The sequence below is a fragment of the Monodon monoceros genome, unplaced genomic scaffold (assembly GCF_005190385.1).
Source record: "Monodon monoceros isolate NGI ecotype Baffin Bay Population unplaced genomic scaffold, NGI_Narwhal_1 Super_Scaffold_17, whole genome shotgun sequence".
Lineage (NCBI taxonomy): Eukaryota > Metazoa > Chordata > Mammalia > Artiodactyla > Monodontidae > Monodon > Monodon monoceros.
The window spans coordinates 11,953,122-11,980,059 of NW_021703773.1; the positions used below are offsets into that span (position 1 = coordinate 11,953,122).

A 26,938-nucleotide genomic window follows, 5' to 3' on the forward strand; every position below is an offset into this window, starting at 1 on the left:
TAACTGAATCACTTTGCTGTATACCTGAAACTAACATAACATTGTAAATCAACTGTACTTCAATGAAAAAAAAAGTTTCAAGAGAAAATATTTTAGCATTTAATGTCTTAGTATTAATCAACATCTACTGATTCAAAAGTTAAAAAGTATGTCCCATTAAATGTATGCACTTGAATTATTAAAAAAACTTGGAATTACAATAAAATCCTCAATATTTTGCCCATTATGTAATTAGGTAAATAGAATTATGACAAGGTCGATAATTAGTGATTAGTAATATGCCAAAATAATTTCATACATTTATAAATATATCAAAATCTCTTCTAGTTTCATTATTCTCAGAAACCTAAGAATACCACTCAATGGTCATTTTACTTGTCATTTTCATCAGACACCATTCTTTTTGATTTTGTATTCTACTGAATACATCTTTCCCTGATTACTTTTGTTTTACTGAAAAAAAAACCCAAGTCTTTTTCTTGGAAACAAAATGAAGTCTAAATTAATTCAATAGCTGATGAAATTTCACTGAAATTTTAAACAGCTACGAATCCACATTAGCTTTAATATATAGCGAGTACACAATAAAAATTAAAGGGGCTATTTTGGGAGAGTTGATGCAAGTAGAAAAATTGATTAAAGTATATTCACTGAAAGTCCTGTCATCAACATTTTTATTTAGTTTAGTAAATGCTAGAATATAAATACATAACAGTACGTTCTTTCTTACCATGGGTAGTCTTTTATATAACTAAGATTCATGGCCAACATTTTACATAACAAAACAACACAAAATAAGAAATCTGTAAATTATCAGAAATGGGACAAGGATATCAGAAAATAATACATTTTATATAAATTATAGAGGACAGTTACAATGAAAACCCATTTCTTTCCTCTCTAACTCAGTTTTACAAGATAAAGTCAACACATTATTCCGCAGACTGCTAAGAGTGCATAAACACTGTGGCTCTTTCAGAAGACAGTGGTCAAAGACAAATGTTATCTTGATGTCATATATTGTTCTTAGTTCTTAACTGGAGTTGAGCTTCCTTTCATAGTCTTCTTTAGGTGATGGTAGTTTGGCAAGATTTTCATCAGGAAATCCAGCTGTAGTGTCTGGGGCTAAAAAGATAAGAGAATTAAGAACTGACCAGCAGAAAGCAAAGAGTATCAGGTAGAGATGATTATCACCATGTCATGGGATTACAGGTGATTTTCACTGACTTTTTTTTTTGGCTCTGCCGTGCAGCATGCAGGATCGTAGTTCCCTGACCAGGGATCCAGGGATCGAACCTGTGCCCCTGCAGTGGATCCCATTCACTGACTTATTTTTGCTTCTGTTTTTTCAATTTACAATGAACATACGTTAAGTTTGGTAATAAGAAAAAGCCAAAAAATTTTACATATAAAAATATATGTTAATCAGTTTTCAACCTTGCTTTCGTAGATTTCACCTTGGCCTCTAAGAACTGAGAAAGTTCCAAGTATAGTAGACAACACAAGTAAAATACCCCAAGGACACTGCTTTCTACACGACCTACAGAGCACACAGCTGTGACACTCACCTGATCTTGACTCTTCATATACCAGCTTTGCTCAAACTTCCCTCACTGTAAATCTCACTGGGAGTACTTGTGAAAATTATGGACTTTTAGGCCCTTGCCCTAAGAACTTTGTTTCCAAAAGTCTGGGTGAATCCTCTGTAATAAGGACCTTTACATGATCCTTACGATCAGCAAGATAATGGAAAACAGAGTTTCATACACACCATTATGTATTAAACTTCAGATATTCTTGCTCACATAATTCTAATCTCCCTTAACCCAACTCCAGCTTCATTTCTCTCTCTTCAATTGTTTTGCTGTTATGCAGAAAGATAGTGAAAAAATACTGGATTTGTTCTTATTTCCTTTTTGGTCTATAGAGGTAATACTTGCTTATAATAATAGTAATAATAATAAAGGCCAAACATTACAGAATTACAATAACCCAGAAAGAACTGGAATTTTAATTTCTGATAAAATATGGCTAAGAAGCAAAAGTGCTAAATGTCTTGAAAAATACTTTCTTTGGGGAAAGGGAAGGAGGGTGGGTAATATACTGAGTGTGCCAAACAGTGAGGCTCCAAACTTCAATCAGAATGTCTTCTGTCCAAAGGAAGTCCCAAATGCCCTATCTTACTTATCTCCTACTCTAATGTGAAACTCCAAATACATACTTCCCATTATTCTTGGTTATTAGGAGGGGACAATTTCTCATAAGACAGGAAAATATCTAAATATACCTGCATATTCACAAGCTGTGCTTATTTTCAAGGCATCTGTGTTAGTAAACTAATAGCTGAACCCAAGTTGGCTATTCAGTATAAATTTGGTAGGTTCATTCCTTACCCTCGAAGGTTGGTATTTTTAGGAGCAAATCCATATAGTTTGTAAGGCTTGGTGATGCACCTCCAGTGAAAATACATAAGATTAGGAATAATATCACTGGATTTTCTTTTCCCATAATCAATGTGTCATTGTCATCTTTGGACATATTTCTGATATTAAGGACTCAATAATTACAAATAAATTATAGTTTTAGGAATGTTTCTCTGTTTTATTTTAATTATTTGCTTTTTAAACAGATGACTTGCTGCCCCATTAAAACAATTATGTGGTATTTTGGGAAAATTAGCAGCCCTAGAAAAGACTCTTTTTAAAAGAGAGGTTCTAGTACCTGTGGTCGCTCAGTCTGCACCCGACGAAGGCAGTCCGCGCCATAAATCACTGTGTTCTCAGGGATGACTTCAAACGTGTTCAGGTTGCAGCAGGCCCCGATGATGCAACCACTTGTCAATATTACGTTTCTGCCTACATATGCTGCAGGAAAGACACAGAGAGAACTACCATGTAAGACATTCAATGACTAGAACACTATTTTTTTTCCTAAGATGATGCAAGTCTAAAAATACAAACTGCCCTTAAAAAAATATTAAGAAATCACTTTAGTCCAGAGTTTGTACAGCGCAGAGGCAGGCACCAGACTAGTATCAAGTGCATTCAAAACAGAGCTCTGCTGCTATCTGTGCAATCTTGGGCAAGTCACTGTAAATTCTCTGAGCAAGTTCATCTATAAAATGGAGACCATCCCACTTCAGTTTGCTGTAAGGAATAAATGAGATAGTAAATGTAAAGTGTCAAGCACAGGTTTGACACATAGTAAGTACACAATAAATAGAAAATGACAGTGGGAATCATCATCATAACTGGTAATCCAAATTAAATAAAAACCATTAAGCAGATTAACAAAAAGCCTAATTTTTTTTTTTTTAAAGAAAACATTTTCTTTCATGCCAGTCAAGACCAAGAAAGGAAAGGCACTATTCTAAAAAAGTCTTATCACTCCAGTTCTTTCTGGACAAGCTCTTGGAGCTGCTTCCCAGCAGTGATGGTGACTTACACGGCCCCCGCATTGCCCCACCTATGATAAAGTAGCTTACATTTGTTTCTGATGGGCTAGGGGAAAGCAGTCCTGAAATTCAAGAAAGCAAACTGCTAGAGAAACTAATTTTTTTTCTTTAATTCTACAATAACGTTAATCAACTAAATTACCACTGACTCTAGTTTTTTTTTTTTTTTTTTTAAAGGAAGGAAGGAAGTTTTTTTTGGTTTTAAAAAATCATTTATTTATTTATTTATTTTTGGCTGCGGTCGGTTTTCGTTGCTGCGCGCGGGCTTTCTCTAGTTGTGGCGAGCAGGGGCTACTCTTTGCTGTGGTGCATGGCCTTCTCATTGCAGTGGCTTCTCTTGTTGTGGAGCATGGGCTCTAGGCACGCATGCTTTAGTAGTTGTGGCATGTGGGCTCAGTAGTTGTGGCTCACGGGCTCTAGAGCACAGGCTCAGTAGTTGTGGCGCATGGGCTTAGGTGCTCAGCGGCATGTGGGATCTTCCCGGACCAGGTCTCGAACCTGTGTCCCCTGCACTGGCAGGCAATTCTTAACCATTGAGCCACCAGGGAAGTCAGACACTAGTTTTTAGGAGAAATCTTTTTCAAATCTTTCACCTGAAGTTTATGGTTTAACTCAATCCTGATTTAAATGTACATAGCTAGAATTTTAAATTAATGTATGAAACACATTACTAGATTAGGTTCCTTAAAGGCAAAGAATTCATCTCATAGCTGTGTTAGCCCACTTCCAACCACGCCTTCCTTCCAAGCACACCACTTTGCCGTGGTCTGTACTTAGGTTGTTTTCTGGAACACCACAAAGAGAAAGGAGGTAATCAGTTTTCACAATAAAGTTCCAAACATAACTTACCTTTTGATTCAATAACATTATTATCTCCTATTTTCATGGCTTGGGAATCTGTAAGCCAGAGTTAAGTAGCCATTGTGAATATGTTCATCTTTCTTCCCTACTAATTCACTCTGTCCTTATCCTGCACTGGGGCAGAGACAGAGGCATGGGAGGGGCCACGCAGGCTGGCCTGGCCAGAACTCCTTGCCCAGGGCAGTGTGCAAGTAAAGTTTTAATCTTTATATAGAAATATCTCAAGTATAAATAAATGTCTTCTATATTTTTAAAGAAATGAGCACCTTATACCCCGATTTTATGAGTAACATATTTTCACAATTGTTTTAAGGAAATGAAAACTAACACCCAATCACTTAAAGGTAGCACTGTTAATGGCTTGATATATCTTTATGTAAATATGTATAATTCCCTTTATATAACTGGAAATCAAACTGTACAAAATCAAACCGTATAAACGTCTGTAGCTCACTTTATTCGGTTCACTTCCATTTGCAAGCCTTATCCCATACCATCAAAAATCTTTAAAAACATAATTGTAAATGACTGCTTAATGGTTCTAGTGGTCCATTTTATGCTTGCAGTTTAATTTATTTAAATATTTTGCTATTGTTAAACCTTTAGATTTTCTCCTTCAAGTAGTTTCTATTATAAAATAAGGTTTCGCTGACATCTTGAAAAGATTTTACTATCTTTTTAGAGTATGAAATCAGCAAAGGCACTGGTGACACTTGGGGGGAAAAATGCAAAGAATGAAATATTTTCATCTCCATCCACCATTTCCTTGTATCAGACAACATACTGTCAACCTAAAACTATATAGGAATCAAATGGACATAGTGTGGTTCTTAAACCAGGACTGAAGCCAAGATTACTCTATTTCATGTCTACTGCCACTCAGTCACTGTACCTGCCAACAAGACGTAGTAACAGGAGCAAGATGGTTCCTAAAGGTGAGTGTGAGTTTGTGTGTGCATGCATGCACACCTGAAAACAGCATACTTCTTTTACTCGGGTTATTCAATGGAACAGAGGGGATTATACTGTAAATAAGTCCTTTCAAAGAGCTGGATGGCCTAGTCCTAAAAACATAGTTTATAAATGTTTATATATACACATAATATAAACTACATAATATATAACATATATTATATACGATTATATTATGTGTTAAAAAATAATTATATATATATAATGTAAGTATTTGATAGATAAATTACAATAATTTCTACAGAGGAGATTTAGGTACCAAAAGACAGCTGGAAATGATTTATCTTAAATTATGGCAAAGGATACAACAGCCAACTTCAAACACATTATTGGTGCCAATGATCATAGGTTTGGGCTCTGGATCTTCAGCATCAGGAGTGATATTTTCAGGGTGACTATAAAAAGAAGAGACAAATTATCAACAAGTTAACAGTGCAGTAAGCAATTCTGCTGTTTTGGAATTTGGGTTCATTCTCTCAATTTTACCTCCATCAAGCTTAATATATGTAACGATGTAAGTAATTTCTTAATCCAAGTGAATTATTTATCCTCTATGCTGCAGAAGACTTTATTCTGAGTTGGAAAAGAACTACTGAAATGTAAAGAAGTCATAGGTGTGTACAGAAGGTCAGTCTTTCTTTGTTTATTTTTTAAACTCAAAAGCCCAGTGTGCCTTTCCCAGGACAAGGTAGAAAAGATGCTGGCTAGGACTTTCGGCTTGTTGAAATGGAATCAAAATCATGCCTAACTTGAAAAATTCTCTTTCTTAATAATCATTCAAGATTGTGAAATGTAAACAGACATTCACATAAAATAATCATTTTATGCTGTTAGGTGGATAGCTGAAACATTTAGAACATAAGATGTTTGTGGTCTAAGAGGAAAAAGCCATTTAAAAACAGTGCTTTATCTCTGACAGCTGAGTTACTGCAGAATATAACTTGTTAATTGACTTACACTAAAAGTGCCAAAATATATTTTAAAAAGAAACTGCCTAATATAGTAAGAAACTCCCAAATCCTAAGTAAGCATTAAGAGAAATCAATCTCTTTATCACAGTTAAGTATTTTCCCAAGGTCTTTATTAAAAATTCCATACACTGTTGCTATAAACTAGGTATAAGCTTGAATTTCCTGCCAAAATTTTACCTAGAAAGCTTTACAAATGCTTATAAAAATTTCACAGGTATTATAGTCTAGTTCACTAAGATCATGTACATGTTCTAATATTTTATAAAGTTTAAAAATTGCCTCTAGAACCCCCAATTTTTCAAATATAATTCTGAGTGTTATCCCTCAAAGCATATGAAAATATATATCAGATTTAAGTTCACATGTCTGGGTATGAGTAATAACACTGCAGCCAGAACCAAGACATCCAACTAAAAGACTATCTGAGGCAGTGAGCACAGCACTGGGCCACTGGGGGTGTCCTCAGGAAATGTTCGCTTCAGGAACAGAAGAGGCTGTCATACGTAAGGGGAAGATTATCAGACCGAGACTCGGAGATTCTAGTCATCCACCTACGAGCTATCTCACCTTGGACAAGTCTCTTTACCCCTCTGGTCTTTGCTTTCCTCATTTACTAATTACTTGTGTTGAAAAAGATGCTTAAGATGAATGGATGAAGAAGATGTGGCACATGTATACAATGGAGTATTACTCAGCCATAAAAAGAAACAAAATTGAGTTATTTGTAGTGAGGTGGATGGACATAGTCTGCCATACAGAGTGAAGTAAGTCAGAAAGAGAAAAACAAATACCGTGTGCTAACACATATATATGGAATCTAAAAAAACAAAACAAAAAAGGTTCTGAAGAACCTAGGGGCAAGACAAGAATAAAGACGCAGACGTAGAGAATGGACTTGAGGACACGGGGAGGGGGAAGGGGAAGCTGGGATGAAGTGAGAGAGTGGCATGGACATATATACACTACCAAATGTAAAATAGCTAGCTAGTGGGAAGCAGCTGTATAGCACAGGGAGATCAGGTCGGTGCTTTGTGACTACCTAGAGGGGTGAGATAGGGAGGGTGGGAGGGAGGGAAACGCAAGAGGGAGGAGATATGGGGATATATGTATATGTATAGCTGATTCACTTTGTTATAAAGCAGAAACTAACACACCATTGTAAAGCAATTATACTCCAATAAAGATGCTAAAAATTAATTAATTTTTTTAAAAAAGAAAAAGATGCTTAGTGTTTCCCTAGTTCTCAAATAGTGGGCTTTCCAGATGTCAGTTGTAAAAGGTCCCTAGAGATGGGGCTGAAATGAATGGCAACACTGTGGCACCTGATTCAGAGCATCTGTAAGAGTCTCACTCACGCATTTATGATGAGCGCCTGTTCTTCTATTAGGTTACCTTCGCCGATCACTATGGGCCCGGCTTCCGCGATGATTCGTGCTTTAGGGTGGATCACTGTCCTGGGTCCTGTTAAAAGTATGGTGAAAAGAAATTACTTTTGAAGGCTGCGCTTCCAAGGAGGCTGTTGGGAGGAACGTTTCCTAAAGTAGGTGCCAGGCACCACACTAGGCACGTTACAAATGTTATCACTGCCGTTCGTGCCAAATCTCAAGCCGAGGTGAGTGGAGACAGCACACGCTTTGGAGCCGGACAGCCCTGGCTCACCCTCTGTTCTGAAGCCTCTGTTATCTCAGCAGTGAAATGGGGGCGGTGATAATAACAGTCTTGCAGGGCTGTTTTAAGAATTAGATGAAATAATGTTTGTAGACATAGTATTCTGACATGTAGCCAGCAATAAAAATTAATTCCTTTCCTTCCTTTCCCTCATAAAGGTAAGGCTCTCTTTGCTTACAATGTTGGTGCTTTCTTATGCTAGCGCATTACAGAATTAGTCCTTTTAATTAGCTAATTAATTTATTTTAATTAATTAATTTATTTTTGGCTGTGTTGGGTCTTTGTTGCTGCATGCGGGCTTTCTCTAGTTGCAGCGAGCGGGGACTACTCCTTGTTGCGGTGTGTGGGCTTCTCATTGCGGTGGCTTCTCTTGTTGTGCAGCACGGGCTCCAGGCGCACGGGCTTCAGTAGTTGTGGCACGCGGGCTCAGTAGTTGTGGCTCGTGGGCTCTAGAGCTCAGGCTCAGTAGTTGTGGCACACGGGCTTAGTTGCTCCGCGGCATGTGGGATCTTCCCAGACCAGGGCTCGAACCCGTGTCCCCTTCATTGGCAGGCAGATTCTTAACCACTGCGCCACCACGGAAGCCCAAAATTAGTCCTTTTATTAAGGGATTAAGAGGAAATATGGGCGAGATGAGAGTTAGAAAATATGGAGACTAACCTTAGCTTTGTTACTCTGTCACCATCCCTACTGGTCTAGGATGTGATTTTAACCAGGTGAAAGGGGTAACGGCAGGCAGAGGAAGGAGCCAAGCATGGTTACTGGAGTCCTACGACTCTGATAAAAGGAGACCTGAGGCAGTGACTCCAACCTCAAGTCGAGGGGCAGGAAGGGCTCTCATCAAGCCCATTGGCGGGTCAGGGTGAAGGAGGCACTGCACTGCCTAAATCCGGTAACATCTCCTCCCTATAGGCCTAGCATTTGGGTGATAATGAAACCACTAGTGAGAAAACAGAATCTCTCGCGGCAGCCGTTCTCTCCAACACCCGCCCGCCCACCCACCCATACCAAGGCCATTTTTATCTGTAAACAAGCGGACAGGAAGTAACTGACTCTGAAAGTAAGAGAGGGTGGGCAGAAGTGCTGACAGAAAGTGGGAGGGGAGTCAGCTAGATGGCACCGTCCATGAAATTCAGTATTCTACTGTTTTAATAAAGTGTATTAATAACTTGTTAATTTATTCAGTAATTATCTGCTTGTGACAGGGCAACAGAAAGGAATGTGTGCTACACTTGCCCTTTTGAGCTTGTTATCTTAAAAACTGGGAATACTTAACATGCTTGCTCAAAAATGTATTAAAATAGAGGCATTCCAGGTGCCCAGAGAATTGGAAGGAATCTCGGTGCAGCTTATTTTTTTCCCTAACAATGAAGAGCTCGGGATTGATAAAGAGGGTGGGGCCCAAGTCAAAGGATGCACAGAGAGCGGCTTTATTATTTCTGTCACCTCTGGCTCCCCAAATTCTCAGCTACTAAAGTACAATTTCCCTGGCAAATTCTCCTGTTCAGGATAGGAGATTTCAGAATAGAAGACGGGATCACTGAGATCCCCGGGAAGCTTCTCAAGGCGACCGTGACTGTGACCACGTGTGCCTTTTTCCTTTGCTAAACACACACACACATACACACACACACACTTATAAAAGGAATACATACTCATTAGAAAAACCTCAATCAAAGCCAAAAGTGAAAGATCCTCTCTCCTCTTGCTAATCCCATTCCCTAGAGATAACTATTCTTAAAAATTTGGAGTATTATTCCAGACTTAAGTACTGCTATATACTTAAAATCTGTAAATATCACTGTATATAAAAGATATTTCATTAGAAAGTTAAAAAATAAAGGAGAAAAAATACGAATTACAAGTACATACTTTTTCAAAAAAACAAGGAATAGTACTTATTCTGCAATTTGCTTTTTCACCTAATAAGTCATGGTGGTTTTTCCATATAAGTATCTAGCTGGCTATTCTTTTTAATGGCTGATTATTATTTCACATCATATGAATATACCATAATTTATTTAACCAATCCCTTAATAAGGGGCATTTAGAAGTTAACACTTTTGGGGAGAGGTGCTAAAACATTTCTGAAACAAACACTGGATTCCTTTGAAATGAGAAATTTCTTACAGGTCTTCCAGCCATGTGAACCAATTTAAATCTGTAGTTTGCACAATACCAGATTTACATTTTATGTCAAAATATTCCATGATAAAGGGACACGATCTTTCTATTTTAGGTTCTTTATAATTAAAGCCCCAGCTAGCACCCCGCCCCTTGTCTAGAAAGTCCAGGCTCTGGCCTTTATCACTTAAAGGCTATGTACTTAATCTCTCAAATGCCTCAGTTTTCTCATCTATAAAAAGATGAGTATGATAACCTACCTCACTGGGCTGAAGTGTGGATTATATAAAATAATGTTTGAAAAGGAGATCATAGTTCTTCAGAACGGGAAGTTTATCATAACCTGACACTAAGAGCTAAGAACTTTATCACAGTAAACAAAATAACTCCTTCTGGTCTGAGAAACAGAAGAAAAGGGAGTGCTTTACTTCCCTGATACTCAGGTACTGGGGTAAAACCTCTTTTTAAAACCAGGGAGGAAAATTCTTCACCATACTGTAAGATAGTGAAAAAGATTAATAATTAATAAAATGAATAATTTTCCATTGCTAGCATTAAAAATCTGACAGGAGGAAGAGATCGTCATGGCTGTGACAGAAAGCAGATCCTTTGCCACAGCTAGATAAGTAGCCAGAGGCACTAGATATTCTGCTGGTACTCAGGCTGCAGCTTTTGACAACAAGCAGCCTTGCAAGAAGCTACCTGAGAAAGGGCTAATAAGACAAAAGTACCACTGGGACCTGTGCTCCTTTAAAAGTTCCTCTAAAGTACAGCTTTGAAAACAATTGGTATTTTCATCTTTCCCTTTCAAAAATAATATAATACATGTTAATTATACAAAAGAAACCCAAAGAGATGAGCACAAATTTTTAAAAATTAAATAATCCCAAATCCCATGTCTTCTTACACAATTTTTAAAAATAATGCTGGGGCTATTTTAGCCAGGTGTTTATTATTGTTTTTATCATTATTAATAAGTTTGTTAGTAAGAAACTGGAAAACTGGTTGTAAATCTGATGGCCTTGCCTTGGGATATAAAGCATTATATGAGACCTGTGAGCAGCTGCTGTGAGACCTGTGTTTAGGACAACACCTCCACCTGGTGGCCACACCGCCAAACTACAAGTCTTGGAGTTCAGGGCTGAAATGGCTTGAAACATGAAAACTATCTACTTCAAGTTGTGATGTTAACAACAAGGTCATGGGTGACAATAAACTGAATAGCTTCCCTTAACCTCTTGTAGGTCTTTTTTGGGCAGAGACTAGAGAGGTTAGTATGTGTATATGAACCACAGGACATGTGACTGCTAAGACTTAAATTTGGTGAACTCCTTAAAGGAACTTTCTGACTTAGGTGAGTGAGGCTTTGTCTCTGCGCAGCGCTGGAGGTCGTCACCAGACAGCCCGGCAACCTGAGCACTAGTCCAAGACATGGAATGTGAGCACAGTCTGCTCCATACTTTTCTGCACGCAAGAAGCATTTTTACCTAGAATGGGTCTGAATTCAAACCAAGCTGAAGGGTCTTGAGGTTAAAATGCTTTAACAATAAAAATCTGTCACCATGGAAAGTTTTTTTTTAAAAGGCTGCTGTGAACTTTCTTGGCGCTCTTTCTGGCGGGGCAGTTTGTATATTTTCTTACCAAATGTGCTGAAACCCTATTTGGCTTATCTCCTTGTTTGGATAAGTGTGTCTAGAGTCGGAGCTGCCTCACTGGCTGATGAATTATTTTTCTAAATGGTTGGCCGGGCTTGACGCAACCCAGCCAGAAAGACATTCCTTGCATCAAATTTCCATTCCCCTCATTTAGTAAAGGGCATTTTTCCTGTCTATCTTTGCCACAGAAAGCAATCTTTGTGGACATTTTCATATGTCAATAAATAGCTCCAAAAGCCACAAGGTCTCTTTTGAAAATGAAAACAATTCCTTTGACCTGTAAGCTGAAGTATCTTTAAGAACTGCTTTATATTCAATGAATTTCTCAAGTCAAAGCCACTGTTCTGCTTTATTGAAAAAGATTTCCATATAATGTACATATGAAACTTACATAATGTTATAAACCAATGTTACCTCAATTAAAAAAAGATTTCCACAATAAAAGGGAAGCTTATATTAAAAACTCTAATGGAAAGAATGACAGAATAAGTGGGACAAAGTGCTTCCATCACAAAGCTTTGCCACTGTAGTCAGTTCTGCCTTCACATTACGATGTCCCATCAAGCCCTGTCCTAACCCCAGGAGTCTGCCTTCACCCTGTAACAGGACTACAGGACTGTGCTCAGAGCTACCTTTCTGAAATGTTTTTCAGCTTTCAAAAAAAATTTTCAGGAAATAATGCATGGCCCATGAATCAAGGCAAACTAATTAAAAACAGGCTTCATACTATGAAACCTTATTTACCCAAATTATAATTAACGAGAGTGCTGTTATTTTTCCCAAGGTCTGTTTCCTAGCTGCCTCTAATGAAAGGGTCAGGTTCCTGCAGAGCCACAGCCATAGGGTTTCTGGTTAAGGACAATACTTCAAAGCTTCAGACTAGTTACTTTGATAAACCAAATACCTGATTTTCTAGGAAAACAGAAGATCAGGTTTAAAGTTCTACTAACTGAAATATAGCAAAAGAAAAAATTACTTTCCTCCTCAAATATTTCAGAATGGAATAATTTGGTAAGAGTAAAACTGATAAGGGAATGAAAAGTTATGTAAAACATCCTGAAAAATCTATTAATTAAACTACACTTAAATTCATTGCCACTTAAGCCAGAAAACAGAGCTTATTAAGTGCTCAAATCTCATACTGTAACAGAAGACTTACATTAGTTGTTCTGATAAATTAAGCAAAAACAAAAACAGCCGTAAGTTGAAAAATAGTCCATTGACAGAGGAATGGATAAAGAAGATGTAGTATATATATATATATATATATACACAATGGAATATTACTCAGCCATAAGAAAGAATGAGATAATTCCATTTGCAGCAACATGGAAGGACCTAGAGATTATCATACTAAGTGAAGTAATTCAGACAAAAACAAATATCATATATTGCTTATATGTGGAATCTAAAAAAATGGTACAAATGAACTTACTTACAAAACAGAAATAGAATCACAGATGTAGAAAACAAACAGTTACCAGGGGGAAAAGGGAGGGGGAGGGATAAACTGGGAGATCAGAACTGACATATACATACCACTGTATATAAAATAGACAACTAATAAGGACCTACTGTATAGCACAAGGAGCTCTACTCAGTACTCTGTAATGACCTATATGGGAAAAGAATCTAAAAAAGAGTGGATAGATGTATATGTGTAACTGATTCACTTTGCTATACACCTGAAACTAACACAACATTGTAAATCAACTATACTCCAATAAAAATTATTAAAAATAAATAAGAAAATAAAAGTTTCCCTAAGAAGAAAATTTCACCTCCCCCCAAAAAAAAACACAACACTAAAAATAAAAAAACACAACATGGTAGGGAGAGTGAGATTTAATCAGATAACTTATCTCTACTCTCAGCTTTGATTTAACTTTATATCTCCCAGGAGCTTTTTAAATCTGATGTATTACATCAGAAAAATGAATTAATAGTATCAAAAGATAAGAGATAATTTTATACCAAATATAACATGATAGAAATGACTAAACACCAATACTGGAAAATTTCGATATTTATATATAAAATTAGAGATAAGAAACAGGCACAATGAAAATGAGATAAGAATTGTGTAACACAGAACACTGGGTAACTATATCACTTCTGAATCTTTTCCTTAATTTTCTTTTAAAATATTTATTTATTTATATTTTGGGGCTGCATCAGGTCTTAGCTGCAGCACATGGGCTTCTCTCTAGTTTGGGGTTGGGCATGGGCTCAAGAGTTGCGGCGCGTGGGCCTAATTGCCCTGAGGCCTGTGGGATCCTAGTTCCCCAACCAGGGATCGAACCCGTGTCCCCAGCTCTGGAAGGCAAACTCCCAACCACTGGACCGCCAGGGAAGCCCCTTTCCTTAATTTCAAAAATTGAGATGTTTCTGTAACGTGAGCAAATTTTCTTGTTCTAAAAAACTGGGTCAAAAATAAACCCAACAAATATTAACTTAGATCCATTCTATGATAAACTTCAAATCACTAGTTTTTAAAAAATTACCATTTCTTATGCTACAATCCGTCACTGAAAATCTGTGTTGAACAATCATTTTATATTTTAACCATCAAAGTTGTGCATGATCAGATGGTAATGAGCTTACATGGAAAGTAGATTTAAATACTGTATTTCTTTACATAATTTCAACATTTACAGAAGGCAGGAGGATAAAAGGGATAAACAAAGGGGAGAAGCACAAAGGAACAAAAGACAGAGGGGGAACAGAAAAGCGAGCGCTGATTCCTGAAACCTCCAGGCCCCAGTCCTATGTAGTGGTCCAGCTCTCCTTTTCACAGGATAAAGCCTTTACTGCTATTCTAGGGATGCTTTGCAAGGACAGGACCTGTTATTTCAAATCTGAAACACACACACAAACACACACACACATATATGTATACCTGTGCGTACATTTATGCTTGTAGAGACATTTATACCATCTATATATCTACTATACAGTAGATACTGAACACTTATTGTTTAAAGTGAGGAAGAAGTAGAAATGAAAGGGAAAGTAAGTATTATAATTTATTTTCCTTCTAATTACAGAACACCTTGTGGGCTACTATTAGATGTTATTCCTCGAATCATGAAGAAAACCATAAAAATACTAGAATAAAAATGCAGAGGAGGGACTTCCCTGGCGGTCCAGTGGTTAAGACTCCGTGCTCCCAATGCAGGGGGCTCGGGTTCAATCCCTGGCTGGGGAACTAAGAGCCCACATGAGGCCAAAAATAAAAACAGGCAAAATGCACAGGAACATTTTGATAAACATGTGACCATCATAATTTCTCCTCATAAAAAGTTTGCAAGTGTTAAGAGTTAACAAAGAGTTAATACAGCACTGGAAAGAAAGAGCCATCATCTAAACTTTGAAATTCTGTCCATTTAAAATATTATAATTAAATAAATCCAACCTGGCAAATTCCTAATGATGTTCCATAATACTGGCATGATCTTTTTAGTAATTTAATGCTGTATTTCCTTTATTTATTTATTTGGTTACGCTGGGTCTTAGTTGTGGCAGGCGGGCTCCTTAGTTGTGGTTCATGGGCTCCTTAGTTGTGGCTTGCCGGCTCCTTAGTTGTGGCATGCGAACTCTTAGTTGTGGCATGCATGTGGGGTCTAATTCCCTGACCAGGGATCGAACCCAGGCCTCCTGCATTGGGAGTGCAGAGTCTTAACCACTGGGCCACCAGGGAAGTCCCCAATACAGGCACAATCTTAACTGGTTTTATAAGACATGATGCCTGAAGTGGCTGGAGGCTTAGACTTACTAAAATAAAAAAAAATTTTTTTTTCTTTTACACATACTGTTAGTATAAGGGAACAAGGCATATCTACTCTCTGAAAGTGTACTTAATTCCCTGAAAGCTCTACTCCAGCAACACACAGTGGCTAGTAAGGATGGGCTCACATTAATAAAGCTACCAGGGCACCATGTCCAGTGAAAACACATGTAAAAGAACTAGAATGTGCTAAAATGTGCATTTGGGGGAATTTAATCATGTTCATATAAGCAAGTTGTCTCATGTTAAATTGTTCATTTGATTTAAATGTTGGACTTCACCTCTAACAAGGCTACACTGATTTTACAGTGTGATTAGGCAACGTTTATTGAGTGCTTACTATCTGTTAGGTATTGGGCAATGACTTTCACAAATATTCTTTTATTTATTTATTTATTTATTTATTTGCGGTACGTGAGGCCTCTCACTGTTGCGGCCTCTCGCGTTGCGGAGCACAGGCTCTGGACGCACAGGCTCAGCGGCCATGGCTCACAGGCCCAGCCGCTCTGCGGCATGTGGGATCTTCCTGGACCGGGGCATGAACCCGCGTCCCCTGCATCAGCAGGCAGACTCTCAACCACTGCGCCACCAGGGAAGCCCCACAAATATTCTTTTATTTTTAATCCTTCAAAAACCTATAAGGTAAAAAAAAACAAAACAAAAAAGCCTCTGAGGGAGGCACTCCTATTTTGCCTGTGACAAAAGCTGCTAACTACCACTGAATATCCATTCTTTCCTTTTGCCTTGTAACAGAACCCAATAAGGGGGCAGCAACGTGTCCAGTTCAGACTACATCTCCCAGCCTTCTCTGTAGCTAAGTGTGTCCATGAGACCGAGACCAAGGCAAAAGACCGTGTGGAACTTTCAGGAAGACTATTTAAGGGGAGCTGATGCACTGGGAGGTACACCCTTTGTCTCCGTTCCTCCCCTTTCTTATCCAAGATCACTCTTCGTGCTCTAGCCATCACATCCTGGCCTGCAAGGCTGGAGTTCCCAGACAATCAACTGACAGGCCCTGAATTGCCTACCCCTGGGCTTTTTACATAAGGGAGTAAACCTTTGAGTGTGTAAGCCACCACTACAAGCAGTTGAACCTAATTCTGATACACACAATTACACAGATGGGGAAAATGAGACAGGTTAAGTGACATGCCAGAGGTAACTCAGCAGGTTAAGAGCGAGGATGCTACCTCAAGTCTGTCAGACTCCGTGGTTTATACTCTTAATAGAATGTAAGCTCTGTGAAGGCAGTACCTTTGTCTGCTGTGTTCACTGCTGGGTCCCTAGTGCTAGCACAGTGCCTGGCACGTAGTAGGTACGCAATAGCTGTCTCTCAAATAAAAGACTTTATTATATTGCCTTGTTAGTTTGTCAGACATGAGTTTAAATATAGACTCCATCACACTAAATTCTTTTAGAAATATTAAACACTTAGAGAAATACACTGTTTCTCAATAAAATTAGGGCATCAGTCAAACATAGAAAATAATACCTAATGAATTGTAAAGCACTGAAATAAATCACAATTCTTGAGAAACAACACTAATGGGCTATTTTCTTACCTATAGTTACATCACCCTTGATTTCACTCTCTACACACACAACTGCTCCAGGTGCAATCTTCACACTGTAGGAAAAAAAGGTAACATTCATCACGCGTAAAGTTTAAAAATACTGTTAGAGAAGCTATCTTGACACTGCAATGAGAAAAAGGTTAAAACAAATTGAGGGAAAAATGAAAAATAAACTGTAAGATTTAATATATTATAAACTTCTCAGGTGGCACACCATCTACTGAGCTAAAATTATTTATCATGCATTCTTAAAATGCTTGAGAGGAAAAGAGGCTTTGGACTCTTTTAACACCAACATTGTTTCTAAATAGCAAAAAGCTCAAAACAATCTAGATATTCATTAGTAGGGAACTGTTAATAAATTATGGTATACTATGAACTAATATACAGCATAATAAAGAATGAATAATCCTGTATGTAAATAGTTGGAATGATCTCCAAGCTACATCGTTAAGTCAACAAAATCAAAGCCAGAGATGGACAGTAACATGCCAGTATTTTGGTTAAGAAGAGGAAAAAGAGGGCTTCCCTGGTGGTGCAGTGGTTGAGAGTCTGCCTGCCGATGCAGGGGATGCGGGTTCGTGCCCCGGTCCGGGAAGATCCCACATGCCGCGGAGCGGCTGGGCCCGTGAGCCATGGCCGCTGAGCCTGCGCGTCTGGAGCCTGTGCTCCGCAACGGGAGAGGCCACAACAGTGAGAGGCCCGCGTACCGCCAAAAAAAAAAAAAAAGAAGAGGAAAAAGAATGTTCATTCAAAATATTTAACAATGCAGCAATGTAATATTAATATAGAAATCAATGTAGAAATTTAAAATTTATAAATATTCCTATTTATTCTCTATGTATATGATAAAACTGCTGATCAAGTGATAAATTGTAGTGCAAATTATTCAAAAAATTAATAATTTCCAAATAATTTATTAATGTTTTTGATATTCTGCTGTGGTCTTTTGTTGGACACAGCTGAATCTAGCTAAATGCTGCCCTAGCTGAGCCATGAGCTGACATGAAGAACTGTACCAAATGACTTCCCCATTAAACTGATAATCGTTAAGTAACTCGTAGTCATTAATAATTTTTCTTAGTAGTAATGGTATTATTCATGGTGTTAAATCTGCTCTCAGTTTCTATGAAATAACAATACCATTTTAGATATTTCTATTTTATATCTGTGTGGATTTTTCAAAATTTTGATTTCTAGCTGTTCATTGCAAGTTTATAGGAATACAATAATTTTGTATATTGACCTTGTATCTTGCAACCTTGCTAAACCCACTTAGTTCAAGTAGTTTTATAGATTCTCTGGGATTTTCCATGTAAACCAGTTTCATGTAAACAATTTTGTTATCTGTGGATAGGGACAGTTTTATTTCTTCTTTTCCAATTTGTATTCATATTATTTCTTTTTCTTCCCTTATTGTCCTGGCTAAGACTTCCAGTATGATATTAAGTAGAAGAGTGTTGAAACCAGACATCCTTGCCATGTTCTAGCTCTACAAGATAAACAAAACCTATCAAAGTTTCTTCTAAGACATGAACTTTGCATTTCAAGTAAATTACTAAAACCTGGTATACAACAGTTGAAGTTTTCTTGACTTGCATGTTACAGCCTTGATTTATAAATTTTTCAAAAAATTGTTTTCTCATTTCAGTAAATATCATATTTATATTTAAATATTTGTATCACCACCAGCAAGGACTAGAAATCTAGAGTGCAATGATTCACTCATATCAATATCATTAAGTTCTATAAATATTCATGTATGAAAATACTTATTTATTGATTTATTTTTAATTAATTATTTATCTATCTTTGGCTGCATTGGGTCTTTGCTGCTGAGCGCGGGCTTTCTCTAGTTGCTGTGAGCGGGGGCTACTCTTCACTGCGGTGTGCAGGCTTCTCATAGCAGTGGATTCTCTTGTTGCGGAGCATGGGCTCTCTCTAGGCGTGCGGGCTTCAGTAGTTGTGGCACTCGGGCTCAGTAGTTGTGGCTTGCGGGCTCTAGAGCGCAGGCTCAGTAGTTGTGGCACATGGGCTTAGTTGCTCTGTGGCATGTGGGATCTTCCCGGACCAGGGCTCGAACCCGTGTCCCCTGCATTGGCAGGCGGGTTCTTAACCACTGTACCACCAGGGAAGTCCCTACTTGCTTATTTTTAACATACAGTAGATACTATAAACAAATTTAATGGTACTTTCTATTTGTGTTTCATGTCTTTTTTGGATACTTCTTTGATTTTAAAAAATATTATTGCAAAGTTTTATTTTTTCAAATGTTTTACTCTGAAACAGATTCATGTTTTTAAAATTTGTCCTCCTTGATGACTGAAAACTTTCATTATATGTAACATGAACTTAAGACAACCTTACCATTCTAATAAAATACTTAAGTGTTTAGCACATTCAGCTTTTCTGAAATGACTTTTGAGCATCATTTACAACTGGTGCAATGTGTACAGTAGTACTAGTGTGTAACTGCTTAATATTTGTATTTTCTTGGATATTTCCAAACTATCTCTGGAAGAACAGGTAAGAAACAATCAATACTCACTGCCTTCAGAGAGAGGAGCTAGATAGCAGGGAAACAAAGGTAGATGGAAGATTTTTTTTCATTATATATCATTTTTTAAATTGTTTGCATTTTGAATCACACAAATGCATTACCTATCCAATCAATCAATCAACAGCTGATCAAATTTTCTTAAGGCCAGGTACTAAAGAAGTCCTGGATATGTTTCCATAATCAGGGTGAAACTTTATCCACTTTCCTGAAAAAGTCCCCCTCAAATCATAATCCCTAAAAGGGTCTCCCCCTTTATCTAAAAATACTTTCATGTAACTTGTAAGTATCATTTAATGAATTTTAGGCTCCTTAGTTTCCCTTTAAGACCAGTTTTTCTGTTCTTCAAATCATTTCTCCCACCGCTTCAGCAACAATCCTCTTTAACCAAGGAAAAAATGATTATTTTTCATTAGCATTACTTCTCATTACTTTCAGTCTCCAAATAAATAAACTGCTATCACAAATATAACCTGATTACACCACATGCACAATGGCATGGGTTAGAATATTTCTAGACCACTGTTCATAACTGTTCTGTGTCATATTACACCCAGGATGCTTGATATCGTACTAGCAGAAACATGACACAAGTCAATGGAGGGAAGAAATGAAAGGCTGTGTTATGAGATAAATGTGAATACTTGGAATATTCAATATGGTTATATTCTGGCCCATTTCTTATCTCATATTAGTTTGTTCAGGGTGATGAGGTGTTTTGTTTTTCCTTTAATGACAGCTATCCAATGATGATGCAGCTGTAATTTAACTGAGACACTAGGACATTTCTGGTGGCAGTATCAGGACACCTCTTTGAAATTACTGTACCAATATGCATCAGGAATCATAAAAATATTCATAATGTGTGATCTAGGAAATCTATTTCTGGAGTTCTATCATCAAGAATTCAATAGGAGGAAAATATATGTACAAATTGGTCATTATAATATTATTCAGAACAGTGAAACATTCATTGTTAATAACCTTGATAGCCATAAAAAGGGAGAGGTAATGAAATAAAATATTGCCACCAGCTTACTGGAACACTGTGTACTCCTTAACAATAAAAACAAGGTAATACTAGCTTTTCACAGAAAAAGTTAGCCCACCCCTGGTCTACATGGACAACTTATCTCTCCTTTCAAAATACCACTAAAACAACAGTAAAGGAATAAAAGAAGTACTATTCCCAAAGAGCAAGGGAGAGGAGGTAACAGCAGATGAAAGATGTCAAGACTTTCAGAAGCCTGTAGGCAGCAGGAAGAGAGTCACTGAGAGGCTTAGCTTGGAGGCACCAGGCACTAGGGAAGGGGAGAAAAGTGAGGCAACCAAGCAGTCAGATGTCTGCCCCCGTCCCCATCCTCAGGGGCACAGCCGGGTGATGACCGGCCCCTCCATGAGGCGCTGCACTTAAGATATCAAGCCAAAGCCAGGTGACAATGACGGGCAGAGCAACAGTGAGACCACCAGCACCCCTTCCCCATGTGCCTTCCTGGCCTCAAACAGAATTTCAGGCAGCAAGGAGATAAGATGATGATACTTTTCTACAGAAACTACCAGACATCCTGAGTTCTTCAATGAAAAGCTCAGCTTCCTGCCTGACTTGCTCTACCCTGAAACACATCAGAGGACAAGCCTAATGCATACACCTGGAGCTCCCAGCTGTGCTGTTCTCACGCTTAACAATGGACAGAATGGACAGAAGGCCATTATCAGATACATCCAGGAAGCCTCCAACTAGGAAGGAAAAAACCCAAAACAAACAGGAAGAAAAAATAGTTTGAGGAAACACAGTTAATTCAGATAGTAGAAGAAAACATTAAGAACACACAACACTTATAATTGAGAGAAATGAGACACTACTGCATAAATCAAGACAGAAGCCTATGAAAAAGGAACAGAGTCTAAGAAAGAGGTCCTAGAAATAAAAAACATGACTAATATTTAAAATTCACTAGAAGGATGGAGGTTAAAAAAAGAGCTCTCCCAGAAAGTAGAACAAAATGTAAAAAAAAAAAAGAGAAAAGGCAAGACGGTTAGAGGACCAATACATGAAGTATAAAAGTAATCCCAATAAAAGTAATATTGAAAGGAGAAAACAGAGATATTGGAGAATAAACTATGAAAGAATAACACAAGAAAATTCCCCAGGACAAAGGCTATCAATCTCCACTCCGGAAGGACTCAGTGAATGCAAAACACCCATGGGCAAGTACCATTATCATAAACATTTTGAACACTATAGAGAAGATCCTCAAAAGTTTCCAGGGGTGGGGGGTGGGACAGTCACACACGGAGGGGAAGAAATAATCGGAATGGCATCAGATTTCTTAAGAGCAATACTGGATACTACAACACCAGCAAACAATGCCTACAGAAATCTGAGTGAAAACTACTTTTAACCTAGAGCTGTTTATCCAGCCAAACTAGCAAACAACTACGGAAGGAAAATAAAGACATTTTTAGACTCGCAAACTCTAAAAAAAAATATCTCCTATGCACTCTTTATTATGAAGCTAATGAAGGATGTACTTAGCTAAATAAAAGTAAACCAACAGACAAGACAGATTCTAGAAACAGAGGCTCCAGCGTGCAAGGACAGAGGGAAACATCAGGATAACAGCCGTGCATCAGTCTTAGAGAGCAAAGTTGACAGAGGACTTCAAAGGGAAGATTTCTAGGAAAAAAGAAAAAAACCAGAAAGATTATGTGATGAGCATTTGTAAAAAATTTTAAATTTTTTAAAATTAAAAAAATTTTAAATATTTTTTAAAATTTTAAATATTTTTAAATATTTTTATTATACAGGAACAGCACAGCTAGGAGCTCCAGGTATATGCATAATATTTTTAAATATTTTTAAATATCACCACTTCCTTACTGATGTGAAAAACTAAAAAAAGACGTGCAAGAATTTTTCTTCCATAAATTTCTGTGAACAAACCTTCCTACCACAAAGTATTTTTAAAGCTCTAAATAAAAAGAATATCAAACCAAAAACTAATAATCCCTGGGTCTATCTTCAAGAAATGTTGTTGAGATTAGACACAGCTATGTCTGCTCCCATCATTTTAACAGGCACTGACTTTCTACAAGGAACAAGTTAATAAAATTTTAAAATGATCCATCTGGGTTACTATGTGTCACTTGTCTGCTGAAACCACAGAAAATATAAAACCTTTCTACTGAATAGAAGAAAGAAAAAACTTCAGTAACATGAAGTAGAAAACAGAAAATGGTCCAAACCTCTCATTTTCTAGATGAGGAAACTGAAACCCAGAGACTTTAAATGTCTTGAAGCAAAGTTCATTTCCGGGACATCATTATCCTAACACCAGTCATCTCTTTTCTGTTAGCTGAAAGTTTCCTGGAAACATCCTGTCATTTTGGATATTCTTTCTGTGACAGCTGAATGATGCTGCCCTTGAATGTATCAACATTTGTAAATGTTTTTTCAAGTTGGTTTGTGTGTTTAAAAAAGCAATTTTATTAAGCTCTGGACAAATAAATTAACCTCTATAAAACATCTCATTTTAGACATGATTTCCCATCCCAGTTTTCCATTCCCTCAGCCTCCCTCTCGCTATGATTTTTTTAATGAAAAAAGTATTATCTAACGTTTAACTTATCCTGGGCAAGCGACAACAGGTGAGACTCAAAAATGCCCTGTCTTCAGTTTTATGCAGAAGGAAGAGGCTCCAGGCAGTGTGTGTTACAATCAGCACACTTTGTGAGGCAGGAATAATTAAACTCACCGCTAGATCAATTAAAACGTGGTCCGAATATCTCCACGTAGACCTCACTGTACCTGGGAGTGATGGGGTGGACGGGGAAACAGGCAGCTGGCAGAAGGCTTAGCCAAAGACCTACCTATTAAAACAACAATCAACACCACCTTCATCTCCACTGCACACCACTATACACTGTGCATAATATTCCTTTCCTCTTTATCTTATGAAAAAGATTACAATTACCTGCCTAAAGAGAAGAAAAACCTAAATGTTAATTTATGGCACCCAAAACAAGGTTTGTCGGTTTTCTTTTTCAGAGAGAGTCACCAGAGAGTGCTCAACACTGCTGCTGTGGAAAACAGTTTAACTTAAGCGTGTCCCCATCCCAGCCGCTCCTTTCCACCCAGAGTGTCCAGCCAGTAAGACCACTGGAGAAGCAACCCCAGGGCCTGTCCCCACGCCGTCTACAAAGCAGCTAGTTCTGGTCCAGGTACGGCCCCCCTGGAGCCCGTCTACACAAACACAGCGCCCACGACAGGCACGAAGGGATTGGGGAGCGGCCGGCACTCCCACGTGTGTCGAGGACACAGGGCAGCTACAGGCGCCCCGAAGGCAGCGTTAAGAAAGGGGACAGGTCCTCTGTGTCCGGGGCGGGGGACAACACCCTCCTCCCCTCGCAGCCCCGCCCGAGACCGCTTCCGCGCAGGCGCGTGGCGGAGGAGAGCCGGAGAGGTCGCGGAGGGACCGAGAACCCGGCCCCATTTCGTATACCTTCCCGGGCCGCTCTACCGCTACTCCGTCGTCCCCTCCCTCCGCGGACGCCCAGGTCTGGGCCTTAGGAACCGTCTAAGCCGGGCGCCCGGGATCTAAGACACCATCTAAGGCCCCACCACAGGCGACCAGGAACAGGTTCCACCCCTGCGGAGAGGACAGAACAGGGTTTTCTCAGGCAGCGACCCACCTTTTTTGAGTCTTTTCCGCCATGGTTTGGGCCTGACCTCCAGTTGGATCTACACAACCGCCTGGGCAAAGCGACGATCTCTACGAACGATTGCAGAGGCTGGCAGGATCGGGAAGGGGCGGAGCCTGGGGCTGCTCGCGGGGGCGGGGCGGGGGCGGGGGCGGGGCCGGCTCTGGTTTAAGGTTCCACTTCGCTGGGGTAAGCGGGTTTGTGCCAGGGGGCGGTGCATGGCCACCATCTGGTTTTAGCGCAATCCGGGGATCGATGGACTCGGATTTAAAACAGCCGTTTAGTTTGATCCAACGCACGTCATTGTGACCTCATTATACCCACTGTTCATTCTCAGTCTCCTTTCCTTAAGCATCTTACTGCTAAACGCTGGGCCCTTTTCCCTTTCAGTGTGAGCTCGTTATTCCCGTAAATTAAGTACCCTCTACCTGCTGTCGGTCTCAGGTTAATATCTCTAATTCTGTCCTCCTCGCTGGGCTGATAATTCGATTGCCTACTTCACCTGTCCACTTGGGTGCCTCAAGGTCTTATGAAACCTAAAATGTCCAAAACAGAGCTTTTGATTTACGCCCTTGCCCTCTCTCCAGAGGATCCAAGTTGGTCATTTGATCTCTGTCTAGTAAAGGAGTCCGCCATTCACCCAGCTGCTCAAGTAAGAAACTCAACAGTCATCCTTGGCAGTCCTCACCTCTCCATACATAATTCACCGGCAAGCTCTGCAGCTCCTACATCTCATTCTTACACTTTGCATCATTTACTCTGCCACCTCTCTAATCTAACCTCCCCCTGTAGCCTGCCCCTTCCACCCGTGACCTCTGAAATCACACCCCCATCCAAGCCACTCTCCTGTAGCTAAAATCATCCTTTAAAAACCAAATTCAGTTATTTTACTTCCCATTCCTTTTAAAATCCAGCCCCTGCCCAGTTCTCTCTTCTTTAATTTCATGTTCTCTTCCTCTTTCTCTAATCACACTTTCATTCTCCAGGAAGCCAGGCTGAATCTCAGACCCAAACAGCTTCCACCTGCCCTCGGGCCCCCCCCCCCCCCCGCCCCTACGCTTCTGACTCTAGTCTCAGATAGATGTCATATACTGGGCATATCAGCCAGGGTTCCACCACAGAAGCAGAACCACTAGGAGATAATATATTAAGAGATTTATTGCAGGGAATTGGTCAGCGTGATTGTGGGGCTGGCTAGGCAGGTGAGAAATCTTCAGGGCAGCCTGGAACTCCAACACATGGAGTGAAGCCCTGTCTACAGGTGGACTTTCTTCAGGAAGCTCCAGCTCTGCCCCAAGGCCTTTTAACTGATTGAATCAAGCCCACCCAGATTATCTAGGATAATCTCTATTCCTTAAAATCAGCTGGTTATGGCATTTAATCACATCAACAAAATACTTTCACTACATCACCTAGACTGGCGTTTGATTGAATAACTGAGAACTGTAGCCCAGCTCAGTTGATACAAGAAACTGACCTTCATTCTCAGAGAAGCCTCTCTGACCACTGAGTCAGAAATAGGTCACTCTTATATGTATATATAACTTGCTATACACCTGAAACTAGTAAAACATTGTAAATCAACTATAGTCCAATATAAAATAAAAATTTCTTTAAAATAGGTCACTCTTGCTATACTGTTGGTTATCTCCAAGGGATAAGGGTAGCATCCATCACCAGCTGTATTTCTTTTACCACGTCCCCCAAAGACTAAGTTCCATGAAAGTAAGGCCATATGAGTTTGTCCCTACTCTTTACTCACTGACCACAGTACCTGACACATAGTTGATACTCAAAGAAAACATGTTGAATAAATATATGGATGAATTTAAAACATCCTGTTGTCTCCAAGCTTGTAAACACCTATTCATTTTTAAGCAATGTCTGTCTAAATTAATTTGAAAGACTTCCATGGCCCAGTCAGAATGGCCATCATCAAAAAATCTACAAACAGTAAATGCTGGAGAGGGTGTGGAGAAAAGGGAACCCTCTTGCACTGTTGGTGGGAATGTAAATTGATACAGCCACTATACAGAACAGTATGGTGGTTCCTTAAAACACTAAAAATAGAACTACCATATTACCCAGCAATCCCACTACTGGGCATATACCCTGAAAAAACCATAATTCAAACAGAGTCATGTACCACAATGTTCATTGCAGCTCTACTTACAATAGCCAGGACACGGAAGCAACCTAAGTGTCCATCGACAGATGAATGGATAAAGAAGATGTGGCACATATATACCATGGAATATTACTCAGCCATAAAAAGAAATGAAATTGAGTTATTTGTAGTGAGGTGGATGGACCTAGAGACTGTCATACAGAGTGAATTAAGTCAGAAAGAGAAAAATAAATACCATATGCTAACACATATATATGCAATCTAAAAAAAAAAAAAAGTTTCTGAAGAACCTAGGGGCAGGACAGGAATAAGGACACAGACGTAGAGAATGGACTTGAGGACATGGGGAGTGGGAAGGGTAAGCTGGGACGAAGTGAGAGAGTGACACGGACTTATATACACTAAGAAACAGAAAGTAGATAACTAGTAGGAAGCAGCTGCATGGCACAGGGAGATCAGCTCCGTGCTTTGTGACCCCCTAGGGGG

General features: G+C 38.9%; 1 protein-coding gene across 1 annotated transcript; it reads right to left on the reverse strand.

Moving 5' to 3' along the window:
• Positions 1 to 553: 553 nt before the first annotated feature.
• DCTN6 (dynactin subunit 6) lies at positions 554 to 24,418 on the reverse strand. Its single transcript, XM_029226730.1, has 7 exons — positions 24,316 to 24,418; positions 17,055 to 17,119; positions 7,614 to 7,719; positions 5,594 to 5,682; positions 4,304 to 4,351; positions 2,722 to 2,864; positions 554 to 1,125 (listed from the first exon to the last, which is right to left on the reverse strand). The coding sequence occupies exons 1-7, from the start codon at positions 24,336 to 24,338 to the stop codon at positions 1,027 to 1,029; spliced, it is 573 nt and encodes a 190-aa protein (XP_029082563.1). The 5' UTR covers positions 24,339 to 24,418; the 3' UTR covers positions 554 to 1,026.
• Between the last annotated feature and the right edge of the window lie 2,520 nt (positions 24,419 to 26,938).

Bases quoted from the DNA above. Each gene is read 5' to 3' on its own strand.
- DCTN6 (XM_029226730.1), bottom strand. From the start codon at position 24,338: ATGGCGGAAAAGACTCAAAAAAG. The intron at 17,120-24,315 runs GTGGGTCGCTGC...TTTTTCCTACAG, and splicing joins GCGGAAAAGACTCAAAAAAG to TGTGAAGATTGCACCTGGAG. The intron at 5,683-7,613 runs GTGAGTGAGACT...TTCTTTTTATAG, and splicing joins CAGGCGCTCATCATAAATGC to TCACCCTGAAAATATCACTC.